The sequence below is a fragment of the Micromys minutus genome, assembly GCF_963924665.1.
Source record: "Micromys minutus genome assembly, chromosome: 9".
In the NCBI taxonomy this organism is placed as follows: Eukaryota; Metazoa; Chordata; class Mammalia; order Rodentia; family Muridae; genus Micromys; species Micromys minutus.
The window spans coordinates 35,167,631-35,191,245 of NC_137978.1; the positions used below are offsets into that span (position 1 = coordinate 35,167,631).

General features: G+C 50.0%; 1 protein-coding gene across 1 annotated transcript in view; it reads right to left on the reverse strand.

Annotated features, from left to right (window-relative positions):
* The window catches only part of CFAP57 (cilia and flagella associated protein 57), a gene marked incomplete at both ends in the record, with an annotated part of 68,076 nt that overhangs the window by 16,670 nt on the left and 27,791 nt on the right, over positions 1 to 23,615 (reverse strand). The window contains 10 exons of the mRNA XM_080921947.1: positions 1,552 to 1,668; positions 6,462 to 6,605; positions 9,352 to 9,510; positions 11,127 to 11,300; positions 11,950 to 12,140; positions 12,940 to 13,033; positions 14,306 to 14,461; positions 18,430 to 18,591; positions 20,395 to 20,568; positions 23,172 to 23,384. Of these exons, the coding sequence (XP_080778073.1) occupies positions 1,552 to 1,668; positions 6,462 to 6,605; positions 9,352 to 9,510; positions 11,127 to 11,300; positions 11,950 to 12,140; positions 12,940 to 13,033; positions 14,306 to 14,461; positions 18,430 to 18,591; positions 20,395 to 20,568; positions 23,172 to 23,384 (1,584 nt within the window). The remainder of the gene's footprint in view (positions 1 to 1,551; positions 1,669 to 6,461; positions 6,606 to 9,351; positions 9,511 to 11,126; positions 11,301 to 11,949; positions 12,141 to 12,939; positions 13,034 to 14,305; positions 14,462 to 18,429; positions 18,592 to 20,394; positions 20,569 to 23,171; positions 23,385 to 23,615) is intronic.

The window sequence follows — 23,615 nt, forward strand, 5'->3', positions numbered from 1 at the left end:
GTGCCCCTTAGGACCTCACCAGTGAGTGTTCCCGACAGTCAGGAGCACTGCCGTGTCCAGATGCGAACCCCCTACAGATTGCTGTAGGCGGACTCTCTCTCCATCTTCAGCCATGCTTTCTGACAGCTACCTTCCCTTACCCTTACCCAAGAGGGCATCTCCTTTCTCTCTCTTGTAGCCTTTTGTTGACTTTCCGTGTGTGTGTGTGTGTGTGTGTGTGTGTGTGTGTGTGTGTTTATATATAGAATTTCTCTCTATATATATATTTCTATCTCTACATATTTTATGCATAGGCTCAAATCACTTATCACTTATTGGCTCTCTCAGCTTGCAAAGGGTGGGGCCACACCCTCTCCTCATGTGTGGCTCTGCAGCTTTGGCGGTGTATACCACCAGTGTTCGATGTGGGCAGTGGGGAAGTCCAGTCTGGTTTGAAAACCATCTCAGTGGCCTGTGGGAAGAATACACAGCTGCACCCTAGCAGGGAGCCAGAGGACCAGGGTGCCCCGGGCAGGTTCAGAGTGAGACCAGCCATGGGTACCCGGTGGGGTTTCCCCTCTCATTTCTCTGCCTGATTCACTATTATTTACGACACAGAAAGACTGGAATGGGCCAGTTGTGGTAGCACACACCCATGATCACAGCACTTGGGAGGCCAAGACGGGGTTGAGATTCCCAGGCAAGCTTGGGCTGCACGGTCAGTTTCAGGCCAGCCTGGGCTACAGAGTGAGGTACCGTCTCAAAACATGTAGGGAGGCAGAGAGATGGCTCAGCGTGTAAGAGTGCTCTGTGTGCAAGCATGAGGACTTGGGGTTAGAGTCCAGGATCCAGATAAATGGCAGGTGGGTGTGGTTGCACACACCAAAACCCCAGCACTGGGGGAAGTGGATATGGGAGGGTCACTGGGGTCCCTGGCCAGCCAGTGTAGCTGAAGAAAATGACAGCTCCAAGCTGAGTGACAGACTCTGTCTCAAGGAGATAAGGTGGAGAGTGAGAGAACAGATAACCTGACTTCCTCCTCTGACCTCTGCACATGGGCATCGACACACACACACACACACACACACACACACACACACACACACACACATGCACACACCCATGCACACGCACACATACACACCCATGCACACATACACACATGCACACACGTATACGCAGGAAGTAAACAAGACTGAGGTGGATGGTCTCTAAGGTTCTCCTCACATCAGCAATTTTGAGGTGGCCAGAGCTCCAAACCACTAAGTACAAATGAACTTGTAAATCATGTTCTTCTCCAGGTCAAACAAACCCAAGGCTAAGGGCATTCCTTCCTGTAAGACCAGCACTCTGGCCTTCCTCCTCCCTACACCCAAGTTGTTTTATAGTCTCAGATGAACTGGGACGTGTAAATCTGTACATGGAACCAGACAGGCCTGTGGGCAGGGGCGTGAGTTAAAATGGGAAGTGTTTCTTAGCAATGGCTGGCTCTGTCTCGGGGAGCCAGCTGCCCGCTGCCGGCAGGTGCCAGATCCCGAGTCCACGCGCCGCCAGACTCTGAAATCCTCACACCTTCTGCTGCTCTTTGCGCATCTCCTGATCCGTGGCTCTCAGTTTCTGCAACAGTTCCGTGATGTTCAGCTCCAGTTGCGTGTTCTGTTTGTGGAAACGCTCCAGCTCGGCTTCCATCTGTAGAGAGAGAACCAGGGGATGGAGGCACGAACGGGGAAGTCAGGAGCAAAAACCACAAACTCCTGACAACCACAGTCTGATGTGCTGGGAATGAGACCTCTCTCCTTACTCTAGTCCTAAAAGCACCCCTCTGATAGCACGCCCCCTGGAGTCCACCCGGAGTCCTGCACATGTCCGTGGCCAGGTCGAAAAGTTCTCTTCTTAGTCACCTGCCCTTCCCTTAACTGTGAAGCTTGCTCCTTTCTTGCATTTTTTTTCCTAATTCAGTTGCTCTAAATCCTGAATTCTTCTGCTTAAGACAGGTGTCTCTAGAGAAGTACCTCCCTCACCTGATTTGGGAGGGTGTATTGAGTGGAGCTGGCCCTCGGGTCCATAACTGTTCGAAACAGAAAGTTGTTTCTAAATTAGAGCGTTTTGAGGAACCAGAGTGGTATGTGGGCATCTTCAATCTAGAGCATAAAGCGGAGACAAGCTGGGGACAGAGTCTGATCATCTAAGGGCCAAAAGAGTAAAATCGAGGGCTATCCCCTAATCAAAGGGATGGCAGGAGACACCAGCGAGCATCTGAAAGCCTGTCCCTTGTTAAATCTGTCTTCCCCAGGGCACATCTGGTTCAGATGAGACTGGCTGTGGAGAAACCCAGTTCCTGCGCACAGCATAGGGTGATGTTTGATGGACACTTCCGATCTGACGGGCACTAGTGCTCCTGTGGCACTTTGGGGGCTCACTGGCTGGTTTTAGGGGACTGGACAGTTCATTGTTTGGTGTGTGGTGGTGAGGTAGGTGGAAGGACAACCCCCATTCTGTCATCACGTTTTTAGGTTCCTGTCTACCTCTGGAAGGTCTGAGAAGGGCCAAAGAAGCTGCTCCTGTGTTCTGGACACAGAGGAATGCCTCGTGATTAACAGGAGGCATTTTACTAGAAAGAAGAGCCCTGTGAGGCGATGCCTGGCATCTGGATGGACTTTGTGAGCATCTAATGAAGGAAGGAAGGGCAGGCATGTGTGGTGAGCAAAAGTGAGGAGATCGAGGGGTGGGAGGGGAAGTAGGAACTGTCCGTCTCTGGAAGAGGCGTGGCAAGATAACCAGGCCATGTCTGCAGAGCCTTCTCGAATAGGAAACATAGGAGAACGGGGCTTTGCAGCAGCTAAAGCAAGAATGAGCACCATTGGGACTGGGGAGGCCGTTTGGTGGTTAAGAGCACTTGCTGGTACGACAGAGGACCTGGGTTCTGTTCCCAGCACCAACATGGTGGTTCACAACTCTCCGTAACTCCAGTTCTAGCGGATCTGATGCCCCTTTCTGGCCTCCGTGGGAGACAGGCACACATGTGTTACACATATTTACATGCAAGGAAAATACTGTTACATAAAACATATACAACTAAATAATTGTTTTTAAAGCCATGAGAACTGTGGGAGGCTTAGGAACACAACTGATGTAGAGGTAGTTTCCACATCCTGGAAGCCTCCAGTCTAAACGGATGAGAGAACTGAGTCAGAAGCTGATATGAAATGGATTGAATGCCGTCTGTGGTAGAGGCAGAAGGTGCCCCGTGTACACAAGGGACTTGAGCAGGAGCCTGCCGTAGGAAGGGGCACTCTGGCTGAATGCTGAAGGAAATGTATTGGAGGACAAAGTAGGCAAGGGAACAGCAGGTGGACATAGCCTGTCTACACAGGACTGGTGACAAGGGTGGCGAGGTTGGTGGGGGTGGTGGGGCTAGCCTGGTGCATCTCTGTGGCATTGGTCCCGATGACTGTAAGATGGCATAGCACTGGAGGCAAGCTGAGGGGTCCACCACACCGAGGAATGTCACCAGCAGTAGTGACTGGTATCTCCGAGGTGGATCTACATAGAGATCCTATCAGAAGAGAGAAAGCCAGGAGACAGGCTTCTCCAGGGAAGAAAGACGTCCTATTACAGGGAAATGGCAGTTGGAAGTGACAAAGCATGCCCCTGATATTCAGGGCCCCTGAGGTCACGTCTGAGTGGCACAGCCAACCTCTTCTCACAGACTGGGCCAGGATGGAAGTGGCTGCATTCTTCACCCTCGCTCTTGCCTCCGCGGGCGGAGCCTCACATTACTTCAAGGATTATAAATATAAACCGTAAAATATGTAAAGTGTGAGCGCCTGGCTGGAAAGCCCAGAAGGCGAGCCTGGAAGGTGGGAACGAGTATCTCTTGCCCAGCACGGACATCTCATCTACTTTCCTGTGTTATTCTCCGTGGGGAGGGGCGGGAGGGTGGAAGAAGCCATTTGTTCCCCTGGTGGATATCTGGCAGCGTCTGGAGAGGTTTTGGGTCATAACAGTCTAGGCAGGGGGATGCTTCTAATGCTTCTAGCATCAAATGGGGGAGACAAATGTTGGTGCTAAAGCTCTGGACAGCTCACAGGACGGCCCCTCCCATCCCCACAGCAGAGAATCAGCCACCCCAGAACACAGTGCTGAGAAACCCTGCCCTAGATGAACAAATAACCAAATTGAAAGGGAAGCCACTGGGACCCTGGACGAGACTCTTTTGCTCCACGGGGAAGCCAGAGAAGCGGCTATGAAGCAGGGTGTCCCAGTCAAGGCTGGCTTTATGTTCACTCACTGAGGAACACAAGCCTAGAACTTGAGGAACATCACCAGAGACAAGCAATGAGAATTTCTGAATGTGTCAATAACCCCCCCAGAGGAAAGGCTCACCCAAAGAGATTCCTGCAAAGAACCAGGTCCAGATAACAGCCCTGAGCCACTGGAATAAGGAGTGAGCATTGTGTATGAGTGTGTGTGTGTGTGTGTGTGTGTGTGTGTGTGTGTGTGTGTAAAAGGGTTAGCCAGGAAGGCCCCTGCCCTCCTCCCCCAAACAAAGACATTCCCTGATTAGAATCAAGGTTAAGTTCAGTCCCCGTCACTCAGGGACAGTGAATGATCCCACAGGTGTGTTGATAGGAAGATCTTAAGGTAGAGCCCCTACAAATACCTGCATGAAAGAGGCCCGGAGGAGCCTCTCACAGTCCCTCAGTGTGAGGCCACACGGAAGTCACTACGAGATATAGAGATATAGAACCCCTCGCCCCCTGCACCTCCTGATGCCCTGATCCTCGACTTTTAGCCCCTAGGATACTGAAAAAGCTTTTGGTTGTTTGAAAGTTGCCAGGCTAAGATAGTTTGCTACTGAAAGGTCAAAGACGGTTGCCATTCCTTGTCCCTGAAGGGTTACCAGTACATGGCAGGAGGTTCCAAGAACCTCCCGTAGTCAGCTGGGGGCACAAAGAACACTGTGCTGACGCCATGTCGGGGGTGGGGGGGAATCAATACAATCCCCTCTAGATCTCCCTCCCCAGGCTGATCTCTGCTTGACTTCTTGGCTGAGCCTCTTGGAGCAGGGGCATTGCCGGGCACACCGGCACCACCATAGCCCACGGGCATCTAGACGAGTAAAGGTGCTGACAACTGCCAAACTCACTCAGCCCCTACAGCTCCAGAAAACAGAAGGGAGGGTGGGGTCCTGCTTTGTACACGGGGTCAGGGAAGGAGTCTTTGAAGAGGTGACATCTAAGCTGAGACAGGGAAGATGAAAAACTGGTCCCAAGATGATCCAGGGGACAGTCTTCCAGCCAGGGGGGAACCCTACCGCAGAGATCCTAAAATGAGAGAAGCCTGGCTTTTTTTCTGAGCTGTCAACAAGCTGGTGCTGGAGCAGCAGAGGGAGGCAAGAGAGATTCGCAGAGCCCTTGCATTTTATTTTAGTGGGATAGGACAGCACCAAGGAGTTCACTCCATGTGGAGGCCAGGCCGAGGCCTGAGTCAGGTCCAGACAAGAGATGGTAGAGGGGGTGCTGAGATGGCTCTGTAGGCAGAGGCTAGCCCAGATGACTCTTGCAGTTCTCTTGGGCCCTCCACACAAGGTGCTGTGGTAAGTGTACCCCATGCCCTAAGTAAAATAGATTTCAATCCGTGTTTTTCTTTCTAAAGAAGCTATGGCAGAGGCTTATGGAAGGCGACAGCATTGGGTGTAAAGATCTGACTGGCTCGGTGTCGGCGTCACTTTCAGACCTGGGAGTTAAGTCAAGGGTAGAATTAGGAAAGGCTTTTAAATTTGCTTTTGACCAAGAAACAAATGATAGAAGGGGAGGGGAAAAATCAAGAGTGATTCTGGTGGAAAATAGCAACAATTCAATTTTAGGTCATCATGGCCCCCAAGTCCTAGGTGTCTTGTCCCTAGTGGGAGGCTGACAGGTAAACAGAATGTCACTAAGAAAATGTACGGGAGCCTGGGGCTAAAAGGCACACATCCGGACAGCTGGACTCTAGAAATCCTTACATCCAACCAGCCCGACTTCTAATCTCTCCTTTGTCCTGTTTGTTCCCCAGAACAGATTCTTAACTGTTCCACTCTTGGGCTGAAGAGCCATTGAAGACTTCTGATTTCCTGTCAGAAGTCCAAACACCAGACCCTGACCCGGGCCCCCTAGCAATATCCGTGTTTGAGGCTCAGTGCTTGGAGGCAAGAGCACCTTTAGACTAAGTACATACTGCCCCCTAGTGGCCGAATATTTAACAGCTGCAGCTCCCATTTACCACTGCAACAAGATTATACCCCCACTCCCTACTTCCATTACAGCCTTAGCACAGGCCAAATCCCCATCTAACTTGCTCTGGGGAGCTGCAAGCCTCGGATGCTTTGGCTGTGTAAGGCATCCTGTCTCGCTGCCCCTGAGCCAGTGAGTGACAGGGTTAGAGGGAACAGAGGTCCTGAAGGGCAGGGTGTGTGAGCCACGTCCCCTCCCCCCCCTTACCTCCTGGATCTGTTCCTTCATCACTTTGATCTCGTTCTCCCTGGGCTCTATTTGCTTCTTCAGCTCCTTTATTTTGTAGTCGAGGACAAACTTGAATTTCTCTAGCTCTTGGTTCTTCTTCTTCAGGTCATAAATCCGCTTCTCCTGGAAGTCAGGTGAGAGAGAAAGGGAAGTGACTGATGTCACAAGGCCCTGGCACATGGGACAGACTGCTGGCCGAGGATACAGTGGCCCCAGCCTGGTACAGGCCGCTGCTGGGACTCTACTGGAATTCACTCCCTTTTGTGTAGGTTGTAAAAGACATCGTCTTTTATCCCACACTGTAGTTCTTTTGCCTCATGGCCTTGGCGTATCTCTGCCAGCAAACAGAATCAGTTCTCCCCGCTTGTATCTCACTGGGTGCAAGACTCGACTCGCTGGAAACCCAAAGAAGTGGGCAGGATGCCGTGCGGCTGCCAAGGCTAAGTCAGATTGGCAGCTCTCTTCCTGGCTCTCCTGGGACACTTTCTATGGAGTAGGCTGGCTGCACTATAAGAGGTTCACACACACTGAGCCCTCTGGGAGTGGGGGAGAGCACACTTAGGGCTCTGTGGCTGAAAGGCTCAGATGAGCCCAGCCTCCTGACCATCCCTGCCTTAGGGATGGAGACACAGACACTGTGGGTGTTCATCTTCTAGCATCTAGCTTTTGGAGGGTCCTCCAGTCTTTTCCAGCTGACTTTCCCCCACATTGGGGTCAGAGACCAACCCTCTTGTTGGACCCTGTGCCATTCCTGACCCTAAGAGGATAGCAACACATCTGTCTGTCTGGACCACATCTGATGGAGGTGGAGCAGGGGTCTATCAGACAAGTCCAGACTGGGTGACATTTTCCTGTCACAGCTCTGAGAATTGACACAGTCCCCCATCCTTAAGGCAAACAACACTGACTGGAGGGGCAGACATACATGTAAATACAATCTCAGAATGGGATGTGTGATGCACGGGGGTGGGGGTGGGGGACACAGGCATCGTGGGGGTCTATACTGCTGCAGCAGGGGAGCAACCTGTTTCAGTGTGATGTGCTGGTTCCCAGGGAAGTGAGAAATGAGGCTGGGGAAGAAGGGGAGGAGGGCAAGGCTTTTGCCTGTTGGTGCAGAGAGTTCAGAGGTCATCCGGGAGGCCAGGAACGGACAAGCTCAGTCTGTGAGCCAAACTTGGGCCTGATGTCTGGTTTTGTCCATTTCATGGCCTAGTACATTTGTGTCTATTTTGTTTCTGGGTGTCTTCATATGTGGTACCCAGAGCTGATTAGTGAAGACAGAGAATTTATGGCCTAGGAAATATCTACCATCTAATCCTTTATACACAAAGTTTGCCAACCTCTGCTGTGGACCATGGGAAGCTACTGGAGGGATTTTCAGTGGGGGAATAACTGTGCTGGCTATTTTCTTTTTAAAGATGTATTTATTGTGTGTGAGTACACTGTTGCTGTCTTCAGATACGCCAGAAGAGGGAATCAGATCCCATTACAGATGGTTGCTGGGAATTGAACTCAGGACCTCTGGAAGAGCAGGCAGTGCTCTTAACTGCTGAGCCATCTCTCCAGCCCTTGTGCTGGCTAGTTTTATGTCAGCTTGATAGAAGCTAACATTATCTGAGAGGAAGGAACCTCAATTAAGAAAATGTCCCCATAAGGTTAGGCTTTAGGAAAACCTGTAGGGCATTTTCTTAATTAGTGATTGATGGAGACCAGCCCACTGTGGGTGGGGCTATCCCTGGGCTGGTCGTTGTGGGTTCTTTAAGAAAGTAGGCTGAGCAAGCCATGAGGAGCAAGCCAGTAAGCAGCATCCCTCCATGGCCTCTGGTTCTGAGCTTCTGCCTTCAGGTTCCTGTTCTATTTAAGTTCCTGCCTTCCTTCAGTGATGAACTACAGTGTGGAAGTGTAAGCTAAATACATTCTTTCCTCCCCAAATTACTTTTGGTCATGGGGCTTCCTTGCAGCAATAGAAAGGACAATGACCTACCTATACTTGCTGCTGCGGACCAGGGCTGGGAAGGGGGAAGGTCTCTAGCTTAACAGGGGGTTACGACTTTCTGCATTAGGAATGCTTGGTCTCTTTCTTGCCAGTTTCCTCTTTGAGATTCTGAAGAGAGCCCTGCCTCATCTCCAAAGCCCAGACCACATACAAGATTTCCTGTGCATGTGCACCATGTAGGCACTAGCTGTCAAAAATCTTACAACCCCCATTTCCGAGGAAAGAACAGGACAGCTTTGAGAAATTGCCTAATGCACGGTACCAGGCCAGCAGAGGGGCCTGTGCCAGGACCTACTTCTCGGATGCTGATGCCCACGTGTGGTCACAGGAGAATTCTGCAAAGAAGCAGAGTGGATGGAGACGTGGTAATGGAGGCTGGGTTCGCTCAGGAGGATAGCGAATCCTGGATGTTGAGGTGGTGTGTCCTCAGAAACAGGTGCCTGTTGGCTGATTATTCTGCACAAAGGCATTTCTTTCTCCTTGGGCTATCCTCCCCTTCTGACTGGCAATACCATGTGGGCAGTGTGACAGGCGAATTTTACCCTCAGCCCATAAAGTGGCCGATGCCAGGATGCCCGGCTCAGTGGAGAGCCATCTGGGAGCCAGCTGACCTAGGTTCTCATCTGACGTCTGTCCCCTACAAACCGAAACGATCGTCAGTAAACTCAGCCTCATAGAACTTGGCTTCATGAGACACAACTCCGGGGTTGTCGGTGGAGGCGAGTGTGGTTCATTGGCACTCACGATCCCCATGCCAAACACACAATGGGCACTTTGGATACTGCTCTTCCTCCACCAAGTTGGGTAAATGAACCCTTTCCAGCTCTGGGTCCCTCTGGGCGGTGGCTGGGAAGGCCAGTGAGTAGCTCTCACCTTGTCTTGAATGGTCTCATCCCTCTCCTGGATCTCTCTCTTGAGTCCTTGGATGTCCTTCTCCAGGGACTTGATGACCCCCTGCAGCTTCACCTGCTCTGTTTTGAGGAGTTCGATGTCATTTGTGCGCTCTTCGATCTCCTTCTGCAGGCTGCTGAACTGAGGAGGCGGACAGCAACAGTGAGGACCCCTGGGGCCTCTGAGCTGACCCCCACGCCCTACCTCAACTGCGGATGCAGCTGGCCCTCCTCCAGGAACAAAGGAGCCCCATCAGTCAACACCCGTGGGCTCTGGAGAGTGGGTTTTGTTATCACTGTTTTTTTTCCCCCTGTGGGGATAACCATCTCGTAGATTGAGGAGTAAACCCCCCATACTTGAAAAATCTCATACTTGTGTACAATGTACCATGGCCGTATCCACCCCTCCACCACCCTCTGCTACTTCCGTCCCAGTTCTGACACACACCTCCCTTCTTCACAGCTACTTTATCTCTTGCTGTAAGGAGACAAGCTCTTCCTATGGAGCCAGACTGGCCTTGAACACAGTGATCTTCCTGCCTTAGCGCCTAAGTCCTGGGATCACAGGGACACACTGTCATGCTTAGACTGTTTGTTCCAGAGAGTGGGTTTTTCGAGAATTTGGAACAGTCTTTTCCCAGGTCAAACGAGTGATGGACTATCTATCCACTGTAATGATGTCCAGATCTACTGAAGGTTCTCACCTTCCTAACGCTGCAGCTCTTTAATCCTCATGTTGTGGGGACCCTCAACCATGAGACTACTTTGTTGTTACTTTATAACTGTAATTTTGCTACTGTTAGAAAATGTAACGTAAATATCAATATACAGTGTATCTGATATGTGACCCCTTTGGGGTTGTGACCCACAGGTTAAGAACCAGGCTATTTCCTGCAGGAGAGAGAGAGAGAGAGAGAGAGAGAGAGAGAGAGAGAGAGAGAGAGAGAGCGCAGTCTGTTATAGGATGCTTTAGAGACCTGCTTTCCTCCAAGCCCATACTGACCTCGGGAGTTGGCCAAGGTCACAGAGATAGGCTCTAATTGATGAGCCACAGTAGCCATGTCCAGGGAGGGAAAGCCTGGTTGTTGTGGGAGTCTCCAAACAGGGCGATTTAAAATAGGAAGCTATAATTCCTAGTGGGCTTGCTTTGGACTTAGCTTCTCTGTGGTTAACCGTTTTAGAGGGAATGAAGGCTTCTATGGGGATCTGTGAATGGTGTCCTTCCTCTCTCAGCATCAGTGAACCAAACAGCTGCCTCATCTTGCAGTTAGAGCATCTTACACTTCCCACCACTCTGCTAAACAGAGGTCTCTGAGTGGGAACCTCCTGGGCCGAGGCATCTGCAGGCCGGGCTGCTGCCCAGCTTGTCTTTGTAACATTGCCACTTCCAGATCCCATTTGCCTGGAAAAGAAAGCTCAGAGCATCTTCCTGTGCACAGGAAGTCCATGAGCAGGAAGAAAAGGGTCAGGTGTGATGGTACACTCCTGTAATCCTAGCACCTGGGTGGATGAGGCAGGAGGATCACGAGTTTGAGGACAGAATGGGTGTTGCAGTGAGATCTAAGCCAGCCTGGGATACATGGTAAGTTCCAATATCATGTTACCCCAAAGAGGAGGGGGAGCCGGATGTGGTCCTTTCTGAGGATCCTGAAGGTGGGACCTCTGTGTGGTCACCCAGGGCTGTCTGTCCACTTGCCCCCAGCCTCCTCTGGGATGCTTGCAGGGCACACCCCTGGGTCACCAGGGAGCAGCCCTCACCTTCTTCCTCATGATTCCTGTTTCTCCCCTGAGCCGGAGGTTGGACTCCTTCTCATCTCGAAGCTTTCTCTCATACTTGGTCTTGATGTCTTGGATCTCTCTGTCCTCATCTTCTTCAATCTGCTTCTTGGTTTCCTCGAATTCCCGAAGCTGCTGTCGGACATCTTCCTGTGCCTGGCTCGGAGTGGGGAAGGGAGAGAGAGTGTGTGCCGAGGGAAGAGGCAGCGAGGCTGCGGTGCGGAGGGTCTGGGATGACAAGTGCACAGAAGCCCTTCTCATGAAAGGGAAGATGAGTCAACCAGACACGGGAGCCAAGGCCCTGTCCTGTCTCCTGTCTGTCCAGGCCAGGCCTCCATCTTCCTTCCACCTTCTCTTCCTCCTAACTCCCCGTACCCTGCATGTCCTGTTTTACCTCTGTTCTTCTGGGACAGGGTTTCTCTGTGTAGCTTTGGCTGTCTAGGAACTCTGTAGACCAGGCTGATCTCAGACTCGGAGATCTGCCTGCCTTTGCCTCCCAGGTGCTGGGATTAAAGGCGTGTGCCACCACCTGGCCCAGACACATCTTTAGAAAGCTTGGCTCACTGTAATTATTTTTTACAAAACCACTTGGTTATCTCTTCCCCCAGATGCGAATACCTTGAAGGTAGAAACCTTGTCTCCTGTGCTCCTACTTGACCCCCAGGGCACAGTACCTGCTGTACACAGTAGCTGGGGAAGGGGGGGGCAAATGGCTAGCCAACTAAGAAGCTCTGATTACCCCACCCCCAAGCCCAGGCTGCCTTTCTCCCAGACAGGCAGGTGGACTTCAGCTCCCCGGCATCACCTCTTCTAGAAGGCCAGTTTTCTCCTGCAGTTTGGCCTCGTAGAACTCTGTCAGCTCCTCCAGTGCTTGACTCTTTGTCTCGTCGTTGTCCCGGAGCTGTTTCTCGTACTCCTCTTGCATCCTCTGGGACTTGAGCTGCAGCTCCTGGTACTTCTCGTATTCAAGGAGAAGCTTCTGGTTGTTACAACATTCTGGGGAGAGGCAGGGGCATCTGTACGGCTGGCTCCTGGGTAGGCAGCGGCAGCCTCCTGTGCCAACTGGGACCCTCATCTCCAGAGCCAAGGTCCAAGACCCGCTTAACTCCAAGGACTGCCTCTGCTTTTATCTCACCAAGTGGCTAACTCCTTGCACCCAACTCTGAACAGAGAGGGATCCCTTTTATGAAGGTGTTGGTAAGAGGCATTTGAGGTGAACAGGCCAGGAAAATGTCCCAAGTGTGCAATACAGATTTTATATCCCCATTTTATAGATGATCAAGCTGAGCCTTGGTAAGGCCAAGGAATATCCTGAAAGAAACAGCAAGGAAGTGCTGAAACTGAGACTCAGCCATTTGTCAGGTTCCAAATTTGAATCTCCCGCAGGGATGTAGGAGGTGTTGTGTGGGGCTGGAGAGATGGCTCAGCGGTCCTGAGTTCAATTCCCAGCAACTACATGGTGGCTCACAACCATCTGTAATGGGATCCGGTACCCTCTTCTGATCTGGTGTGTCTGAAGATAGCTGCAGTGTACTCACGTACACATAAATAAAATCTTAAAAGAAAAAAGGGGGTGCTGTGTGTTTATTTTGAAGAATGGGCAAATGCACAGGAGGGAAAACCATGGTGACTTCCAAGAAAGTAGTGTATTCATAGACAGAGCCAAATTCCCTGACTTCTGCTGTGTCTGGGGTAGGGGTGAAGGAGGAGCATCTTTCAGATGGTTCTCCCTAAACTGCCTATGTCAACCCTGGCTAACTCTCCTTAGCCATGTGGCTCCCCCTTGTGGACTCACCCAGGTCTTGCAGCTCCCGGGTCTGTTGGTCTATGAGTTCTTCTAAGCGCTCTCGGTGACTGATGTCCTGTTTTTCTTTCTCTGTTTTTAAAACCTGAAACAGAAATCACGGTCTCTCACTTCCACACAGTTGCCGAGGCGCCGACAAGGACAAGAGCTACTTTTACTGGCAACATAGTCATTCATGGATTTTCTCAAGCCCTTGCTTTGCAGCAGACATTGTTCTCTGAAGCCGTGACCACACGGCCACCTTTTATCCGCATCACATTTTGCTCTGAAATTTCTATGCTTTTGCTCTTGACGTGCATGTGGTAAAAACAGATTCACCAGCAGAGAGTTTGAGTTTGGCCATGGATCAAGTAGAGTTTGAGAAGAAACAAAAGATCAGGGATTCATTCGAATCATCTGCTGCTGATGGCTAAGTGTGGCGGTTCACACCTTTAATCCCACCACTGAGGAGGAAGGGACAGGTGGGTCTCTGTGAGTCTGAGGCCAACCTGGTCTACACAGTGAATTCTAGGCCGGTCAGGGCTACACAGAGAAACCCTGTCTCAAAAACTAAAACCAAACCAAACCAAACCAAACCAATCCATCAATCAATCAATCAAACAAATCCAATAAGAGCCCCAGCTGGATGCTGCTGTCACGTGGCTGTCTTCAGTATGTTTGCTCATACGTAAGTATTTACCTGAGCCAACCAGCTCCTGGCAGGCTGAGGGTGCCACCCTGGGGCCTGGCTTGGTGTTTAGCTTACAAACAGCACAAGACTTAACACTCGATGCCTGGCTGAGTGAACTGCAAGTAAATACACGATTAAGTTTCACAGCCTAGAGATTTTCAACCGAACAGGCCCATGAAGAAAAGTTTCCAGTACAAATACCCATTGAGCCAAAAGATGGGCGGGGGAGCGGGGGTTGTGGATGAGTGGGCCAGGCAGGTTTTGCACAGCATAGGGAGGGCCTTATAAATCCCTGGGCCAAGCCTAACCACACACGGCTAAGACAGGCTTTACTTTGGACAGTCTAGAGATCAGCACCCGCTAGTCCCTTTTCTACCATTCTTATTATATCATCGCTTAAAAGTGAGGTTTTTTTTTTTTTTTTCTGTTTACAAAAATAAATACCATAGAGAATCTGGAAATTATAAAAGCGTATTAGGAACAAAATACAAGTTATCCGTAACAGCAGCTTTTGGGATACTCATACAGTGCCCTTTCTCCACGTACCTGTTTTACCGAGCACCGTGGAAAGCTGTATAGTCTGTCTGACCGGTTCAGTCCCGTCATACTCATCACCCCCGGCAGCCGGGCTTACCAACCCAACAGTACGGACGCCCTTAGACCAAGCAGCTGGCTCCCGAAACACACCTGGTTCTTCGTCTTTAAGGACTCCATCTCCTGGATGAACTTGTCCGTCAGCCCCTTGATCTTCTCCGAGTAGTTCATGTCCTTCAGCCGGAGCTGATACTCATTCTCCATTTTCAGTTCTTCCACACGCGTCTTCAGCTCCAGCATGATCTGAGCCTTTGGGAGGAGGATGAGGAATCAGGGGCGCTCGGGAGAGCGGGAGTCGGAATCCGTGAACCTGTCATCTTGACCTGGGACTCACTGCTCTGTGTCACTTCAAATGCACTACCGGCTAGGACTAGCCACCATTTCCCCCACCCGATGGACAGGTGACGTGAGGACACATAAGAGTGTCTTCCTTTATCTTTCCAATATGTGCTCAGTGGCCCTACTATGTGCCAATAGCTCTCATGTCTCCCTCAAATTGGCATAAATGTTACCTGTCTGGTGAGGCTCCCTGGGACATTCAATCTCACCACTTTCCCCTTCCTGGTCTTAGCATGGAACTCTTGACTGCCCCTTCTTAACCCCATCTTATACTCCATTTTAAAAATTATTTCTTCAGATGCCACTACTTAGTAGCTGTTAAATTTACTTTTAAACTATTTGCTTATTATTATTATTTTATTCTGTTGTCCTTTTCTTTTGTTAGAATTTAAGCTCCTCACAGATGATTTTTTTTTTCCCTCTCCAATTTGGCAGATACACAGCTAAAACATAGTAGGTACTCAAAAGACAACTCCTTTCTCTGAGTTTGGTACTGGGAATCAAATCCGGGGTCTCACACCTCCAGAGTTCTATATTAGGCCACACACCAATCACAAAAGATACTTGTCCCCATGAAACACATAGCCTATTGAGGCAGCCAAATAAACACATAATTGCAGTTAAGTGTCTGGTGACATGGGTCACTGTCCCCTCTCATGTCCTTTATTCCTTGTGCCATCACCATTACTTTTATGAAGGTCCCACTTGTGCTTGGCTCCAAAGTCTAGTGTCTGTTCTCCCCATCACCCCCACGGTTTTCCGAAAGCCCCGTCGTATGAGTTACCCTCGTTTCCTGAACAGTCGATGCTGAAGAGTGGGAAAGGACTCAGACGATTTCTTCCCGCTCACCTTGATTACATTCCACGAGCCCCCGCCTTGTCTTCGCTGGTCTGTTTCCTATACCTCCGTGGCGATAGGAACACGTTCCATTTGTTTCTGTACTAACTGGCACCTGGTATGGACTGAGAGGACTGTGGTCTGGTGACGTGGAAGTAGAGGTAGAAGGGTGTAAGCCTGGAAACCACTGAGTGTACAGGACATGTATGAGGCATGGATGAGACACCAGAGGCCTCAGAAGAGCCTCCTCCAACCTCCTAAGGCTGGCTCTGGTGGGATGCGGACTTCCTGATGATGGGCAGAGCAGAGTGTGTCAGTGGTGAGGTGGTGAGCTGGGAGGTGACTACAGGGTTCATGGGAGAGGTGGGAGGGGCTGGAGGTGAGGTGGGGGAGGGGAGCATGGAGGACTGTAGAGAATGTAGAAAGAGATTCTGGAAAATGGGGTTCCCAACTGGCTCTGTGGTGACAAGAAGGCGTTGGACGACTCCCCAGGTGACTGGCTGTACCTGGGTTGGAGTTGACCTGTTTGGCTTCACTGCGCTGCCTCTCGCAGACACACCTAGTGGTGCCGATGGTCAACTGGCTAGGTGTTCTGCAGGTGAATATGTGGCTCCAAGGTCTGTGCTGGACCAAGGAGATACTTATTGTTGTGAATGGTTCAGCTTTTGATGCGGGGCATTTAAGGTGCTTGTTCAGTGGCCTTCTCTATTCCGTTGCTATGTTGCTGTGGAGTATCTTTTCATAGTAGGAATCTTGTCATGATACTCACCTGAAGGGCTATCTGTCTATGCTCCTTCCTAACCATTCCAGTCTAAGACAAGTAAAAGTCTCTGTGTCTCCGATTTTCTTGCAACAGAGAAACAGTGGGGTCCCCCCCCCCCGCTGGCTAGATATGGAAGGCCTTTGGTTCTGGAAGTGCTGTGCAGGGCTTGGTTCCTCCAATACAACCTGGCCTGAGGTGGGGTCCTTCCTCTGTGTTCCCACGGCAGTGTTCTCTTGAAATATCACTGCAGCTTGCTTCCCTGTTTGGTTTTCCCTGGCTTTCCTTCCAGGCTACAGGCAGCGGGGCCTCTGTGCCATCTGTCTCAGACGCCCCAGCAATGGTGGCCTGTCAGGCACACGGCAGAAGCTTCTGTGGCCAGCACGTGGACTTGCCTATCCAAATACTGAGTAAGGAAATAAGTCCCTGGCTGAGAGATAGTTACATGGAACACCAGACGATAGAAGAAAGGGAGCTGGAATTGGGGAGAATGTGGAGTGTGGAGAGGAGAGGCAGAGAGGGAGTTGGGGAGAGGTTTGCAGAGAATCATCCTGATGGGTGTGGGAGAAGAGGGAGGCTTGGGAAGTGAGACACATACACACAGATTCACACACACACACACACACACACACACACATTTCCACTGTGGTAGCAGCAGTGCTGTCAGGCCTGACTGTGGTGAGGGGTCAGAGGACAGGGATCAGAGTCAGTTGAGACACTGTGAGACCTTGAGTTTATCCTTGAGTCTTCTATTTGGCTTCTCTACCCTCTGGGAAGAACAAGGAGAAAACCGAGGAGAGAGCAGGCATGTTTGTCACAGGGAAGCTAGGCCCTCCTCTTACCTCTTCTTTTGTCTTTCATAGAGAAAGTTCAGGACTCCATAGAAGGGCTGTCCTAGGAAAACCAGGGCCCTTCATCCTGCTGTGCCTCTGCACTGCTGTTCTGGCAGTTTCATTGTCTCTCTCCTCCCACGACGGTGAGCTTCCTGATCATTGCTTGCTCGAGTGTGTCTGATTTTTCCAAACACACACCGGGAGCCTAGAGACTGTAGGAGGCTCGCTTAGCTACTCAGATTCTCTTCTCAAGAGGCAGGGACTGTGTAGCTCTGGGATTCTCTGTGAGCCAGACATTCAGCTTCAATCATGAGCTGTGCCCGGGGCTATGCACTTAGATTTCAGCAAAAATATTGACTGTGTTGAACTTGCTGTGTGAACAGGGGAGAGGCTGTCTTGGAATAGTGACCAAGAGCCGTCTCCAGAGTCAATTTGGAATCTAATGATGGTTCAATATTTACCAGCACAGTGGGTTTGGATCTAGCACTAAACCTCTTTGAAGTTTATCACTAACTCTTGAGCCCTGGAGGAGAGCAACAGTACCTTTTCCATGGAGGCATTGGGAGGTCTTAACGAGAGATACTATGTCTCTGCAAGTGTGCCTGCTGCATGACAAACACGTCTTTCCTTCTTTCCTTCCTTTCTTCCTTTCTTACTCTGAGACAAGGTCTCCTTGTGTAGCCCATGCTGTCCTCAAACTCACGGTCCTCCTGTCTTAGCCACCTGCGTGCTGAGAGATTGCAGATGTGAGCTACTTCGTCCATTTGCATGCCTACATTTACAAATGTGAGTGTTGATGTGTGTGTGTGTGTAATCCAGAGGTTGATGCTGGGTGTCTTCATCAGTTGCTCTAGAGTTGTTTTCTGAGACAAGGTCTCCTGTTGGACTGAGGCTCATCAGCTTAGTCAGGTTGTCTTGCCAGTGAGTTCCAGGGTCCTCTGGTCTCTTCTACCCCTAGCACTGGGGTTATATACACAGGCTTCTGCGTCCAGCTGAATGCTGGGTATCCAATTTTAGGTCTTCATGCTTGCCTGACTGAGCCATCCCCACCCATCCCACCCCATCCTATCCCACCCCACCCTGGTCACGTATTTGAAAATGAAGGTTCACTTGCACTGGAAAATCATTACGCTTCACAGATAGGACCTGGGCATGTGGCTTGCCAGTTTAATCTTATGAATGTGTACTGCTTATCTTTAAAGTCCTTAGCCCTAGTTCCCCCTCTTACACTGGAGCACAGGATGATCATAGGGTAGAGAGACAGGCAGTGTGCGGGTGGAGGTGGTCAGGTGCCAGCAAGAAGGACAGCTTGCTGGCATGAATGGAGCTCTGATAATCTGTACGAGAGATGGGGATGACCAGAGCTTCAGGGGACCTTAGATCTTGAGGCCTCTGACCGCCGTCTGCTGAGGAAGTCTGTGTTTCTCCCCACTGTACCCAGTTCTTACCTTCTCTTCCATATCTGTCTTAGTCACAAGCACCTCTTCGGCAAAGCCCACTTCCCTCTCTCGTTTGATTCCCCGACCTTCCTTATCAAAGACTTTCCAGGTGAACAGGCAGCCATCCTCGGCAGCAGTCACCAGGAACTGGTCGTCAAAGGTGAGCAGTATCTGCAAAGGCAAGGAGAATGGAGAAGCTTTCTGGGGCCGTGAATGGCCAGGGTAGAGCTGGCTACCGGACGGGTCTCTGTCCCGGCCACCCTCCACACTTCACTGCACCTATGGACTCATGTGCTCTCTACCAGGAGACTCCGTCAGAAGCATCCTGGTGCAACAACAAATGTCCTTGTTCGAGTACAAGGGAGTTGATGCCTGGGGGAGAGAAAATCTCCAGCTCATTCGAAGGCAAAGGATGGAAGTGTGAAGCTCTTTTGGCATCTGCCACCTATTCAGGGATGAGTTCCTGGTGAAACCATGTGTAGAGGGGGAGAATTAGCTGAGCCTGCGCTCTTCATCTTGCCTCGGCGTGTCCTGCAGGTCCCTGCTTTATTGTGGTTCTCACCATGCTAATGGAATAGAAGTAGTAATGGGTAACCATGGATCTACTGTTGTGACTTCATGATGCTTTTGTCTCTTCCCACCAAGAATTTGTCCCCTATCTTCTAAGATAGCCCCTAATTGAGTTCAGGAACAGGATGGATCATGACATTGTCTCAGTGGATTTGATTTTAATGATCTTATTTTTTGGGGCCTTGGGTTTCTGGCATTGAGGCTCTACAAGAGTCTTTGAAGGATACGCTGGCTTCCTGACTCCCTGACTCCCAATTTTCTGCTATGTTTATCAACTCTTAAGACTGAAGGCTAGCTTGTCTCTGGCACAGCCACCCAGCAAGGAAGGTTGGAGGACAACAAGGGGGCAGCTGTGTCAACGTTCATCTATAAGAGCAGCAGCCATGTTATCTGCTGCTGAGCCATCTCTCCAGCCCCTAAAAAGCATCCGTTTGAGGGACATTCAATTATATAGAAAAATTCTTACAGTAATGTTACATTTTTAAAAAGCAAGATGCAACAGAGTGACCATATAGTATGATCTTTACTTCAGACACGTAATAAATATGAGGAAGGATGGGGTTAGCATCTGAATGATGTTGCTGCTATAAAGGCATGACTTCTAACATAAGTACACACTGCTTCTGTAATTAAAAACCATCTTACCACAAAACTGAGTAGACCTGGAGGGAAGAACTTGTGGCACTTTGCTTTCAACCTAATGTCCAGGCTCAGTACAGAAATGTATCAAAATGAAAAATCCTTTTCTAATGAGTACAGTTACCTACAGGTAAGTGTGATGGATTGAATGAGAATGGACATTCTTATAGATTCCATAGGCTCATCAGTCTTCAGTGGTGGAACTGTTTGGGGAGGATTAGGAGGTGTGGCTTTGCTGCCATGTTTCCCCTAATGATAATAATGGATTAAACCTCTGAACCTGTAAGCCAGCTCCCATTCCATTCCATGTTTGCCTTTATAAGAGTTGTCTGGGTCATGGTGTCTCTTCACAGTGATGAAACCCTAACTAAGATAGATTGGGTCTAGTTTTTTAGGGTATGACTTCCTTTTGTCTGAGAACAGTAGGCATCTGATGGTCATTGGTAGGTAGACCTCACTGAAGCTGGGGAATCTGATGGTGACCTAGCTGGGGTTTCTACAGCACCCATCCAAGCCTCCATTATTGGGTGTAATTTTGTGACAAATGATGACTAGGTGTGATCATTAGGTGACTCTGGTTACTTCCTAGGATAAATTCCCAGTAACTCCATCGTGAGTATGACAAGCCAGAGGTGCTCAGTGCAGGGGTGATAGACAAATAAGCAAAGAGAATGACAGGGAGCAGGCAACAGTGAGAAGTTGCTGGGGTAGGCAGGCTTGTGAGGCAGAGCCTGGGCTGGGACCCGGTGGGGAGGTGCCGCTCACCTTTGTGACGGGGCCAGCATGAGCCTGGTACTCATTAAACTCTTTCTGCAAAGGCAGTGGGTACTTCATGGAACGGATAGTCCCCACTGAAGTGCCCACAAATATCATGCGCCCGGAATGTGAGATGGTGACGGCTGTGTAGACGACGTCAAATGCTGATATCTCTCGAAGGATCTGGAACACAGGCAGGTCTGTTCAGTGGGAGGGGCTGAGCTGTGTCTCCAGTGTCCCAGCGTCATCTGTGTGGTAGAATTCTATTCATTTTTTTTTTAATTTCTTATAGTATTTGGTACAGTATCCAGCATGTAAAAGGCCCAAACTAAATACATATTGGTTCCTCTTCCTCCTCAGCATCAACATTGTGCTGCTGGGAATGAAACTCAGGCCTCACACAAACTATGCAGCAGGCTCTCCCATCACCGAGCCATCTATCTATTTATTTTTGAGACACTCTGTAGCTTTAGGTAGTCTGAAACTTGGTAGACCAGGCTTGCCTCATAGAGAACTACCTGCCGCTGCCTCCCAAGTGTTGGGATTAAAGGTGTGTGCAAGCATGCCTATCTGGAGTTCCCAAGTCTAATCATGTGTGCACTTACACCAGGTGAGTACATGGAGGCCAGCAGGACATCAGGCATCCTACTCTCCAATCTCTGTCTTACTGGATCTCTTCACTGATCCTGGAGTTGTACAGATGGCCAGCAGGGCCTCATGATCCTTTGCCCTCTGTCTGGCTTCCATCTGCCTAGCACTGGGTTTACAGGAACACGTGGCAACACCTAGGTGCTCAGATCACAACTCAAGTCCCCACAGTTGCATGAGTGCTTCCCCCAACCCCACCCCACTGTCTCTTCAGCTCTGGTTTCTTGACTAATAACCAGCTGTGGGTATTAGGAACAAGCCTCCTATGGCACCATATGTAAACACTGTCTGTAGTGGTTTGAATAAAAATGGCCCCTGATAGGCCCATAGGGAGTGGCATTATTAGGAGATGTGGCCTTGTTCCAGTAGGTGTGGCTTTGTTGGAGGAAGTGGTGGGCTTTGAGGTCATAGAAGCTCCAGCCTGACTAACTTTTCTCCTGCTGCCTACGCATCCAGATGTAGAACCCCCAGCTGCCTCTCTAGCATCCTGTCAGCTTGCATGCCTTCCACCATGATGATAATGAACTAAACCTCTGATGTGTAAGCCTGCCCCAATGAAATGTTTTCCTTTGTAAGAGTTGCCTTGTCATGGTGTCTCTTCACAGCAATAAAACCCAAACTTAAGTTACTGTCTTATATCCTTTACCTGGTATAACTCACCTGCTCTTGTCAAAACCCCCGAGGAAGTGAGTTACATTTAAAAGACAATAGAAGATGAGTCACTGAGGGAAGTAACTTGCCTCAGCTCCTGGGTGTGGCTGGTAGTGGCATCTTGACTGCACTGCTGTGCAGGGTGCCTACAACTTGATGCCAGTAAATTTATCCAGGAAGCATTTATTGAAGTCCGACCTATTCTCAGGAAACTCATCTGCTCCTCTCCTCACGGCTTCACTCACCCACTCACCCAGCCACACATTTGTTAAGGTTTGTGTGTGGGGAAGTGGGGGTGGGGGTGGAGTCAGCCAGTGCCCTACCTAGTGGGGGATGTCAGGGTAAGGGAACATGGCTCTGCCCTGAGGAAATGTTATTCTGGTCTAGCTCTGTAAAAGCTGCCTAAAGACTAGGTTCAAGCCACCTGAGAATCCAAAGGAGAGATGTCCCCTGTTAACTAGGTTGTGTTCCAAACCTGCCTCAGGTTTACTCGCTTCTCTAGTAGCCATGAGTCTCCTTCCACACCCAAGGTGCCAGTCCATGACAGAAGCCAGAGATCAGCTGTCCCCGGCTGGAGAAGGGCATGAGCCACATCTGTGTAAAGGGTCCTCACTGAGCTCTGCTCTGTACCCTTACGTCCAGGAGTCAAATTTGGTGATATAAAAATCTGTAGGTGAGAGCTTTGGAAAGAACACAGTGTCAAACCTGGGTGATGGCCGGGGCTTTATCTCAGCTGAGTGTGGAACAAGGATTACGAGTGAGGTTTAATTAAAAATTACATTTTAATTCGATTTTTGTATAAGAATGAGCAAAATGGTGTGTTTGTGTATGTGCGTGTTTGTATATCAGAAGACAACCTGTAGGAACTGGCTCTCTCCTTCCACCATGTGGATCCCTGTGGTCCACCTCAAGTCAGGCTTGGTGTCATGTGAGCCATTTTGGTGGCCCAAGGCTGGTTTAGAGATGTTGCTGATCTCTCCCTTCCCCCTCTCTTTCCCCTTCTTCCCCCCCTCCTTCCCTCACTCCGTCCTTCTTCTCTCTCCTCTGTCTGTGTATGTGTGCCTCTGTGTGTGTGTGTGTGTGTGTGTGTGTGTGTGTATGCATGTGTGCCTCTTTGTGTGTGTATGCATGTGTGTGTGTGTGTGTGTGTGTGTGTGTATGTGGGTGTGTGTGTGTGTATATGCATGTGTGTGTGTGTGTGTGTGTATGTATGCATGTGTGTGTGAGAATGCATGTCTGTGTGTGTGAGTGTGTGTATGTGGGTGTGTGTAGGGAGGTGGGAAGTAGTAGACATCAAGTAAGATGGAAAGGACCAGGGGCCCCACAGTGTGATTCATTCGGGGGATCAGAGAATGGTGAACTGATGTGACCCAATAGAGAACACAGCAGGCGCTGTCCCAGGAGCCCTCTCTCCCAAGCATGCTCCCTGTCAGAAGCCCAGGAGCCCATTTCTGTAGCGCTGCCCGAATGAGGGAGGGTGGACTCACCAAAGAATCTGCAATCTCCTTGAGAGTCTGGTCTGATCCGACAGCAAAGATAACTTTGGCATCAGGGGAGACAGTGACGGAGTTGTAGCTACAGGACTTGAGCACACACTCGGTCTCCCTCTTCCCTGTGGACAGATTCCATTCATACACCGCACCGTCTGTTCCAGCAGAAATCAGTTTGCTGTCATCAAAGTTCCACACAAGTGAACGAATCTGCAAGGGATGCAGACACACCTGGGTGAGAAGAGTATGCACACACACACACACACACACACACACACACACACACACACCTCAACTTGGGGAGGACACAAACCCAGGGGTTTTAATACATGATGGCAGACTATACACCAATACACTGTACCTCCTGGTAGCATAAAACATGGCTTCCTGTCCACATTAACATTATTTTCTGAGATGTCTATAAAATACTGGAAACATTGT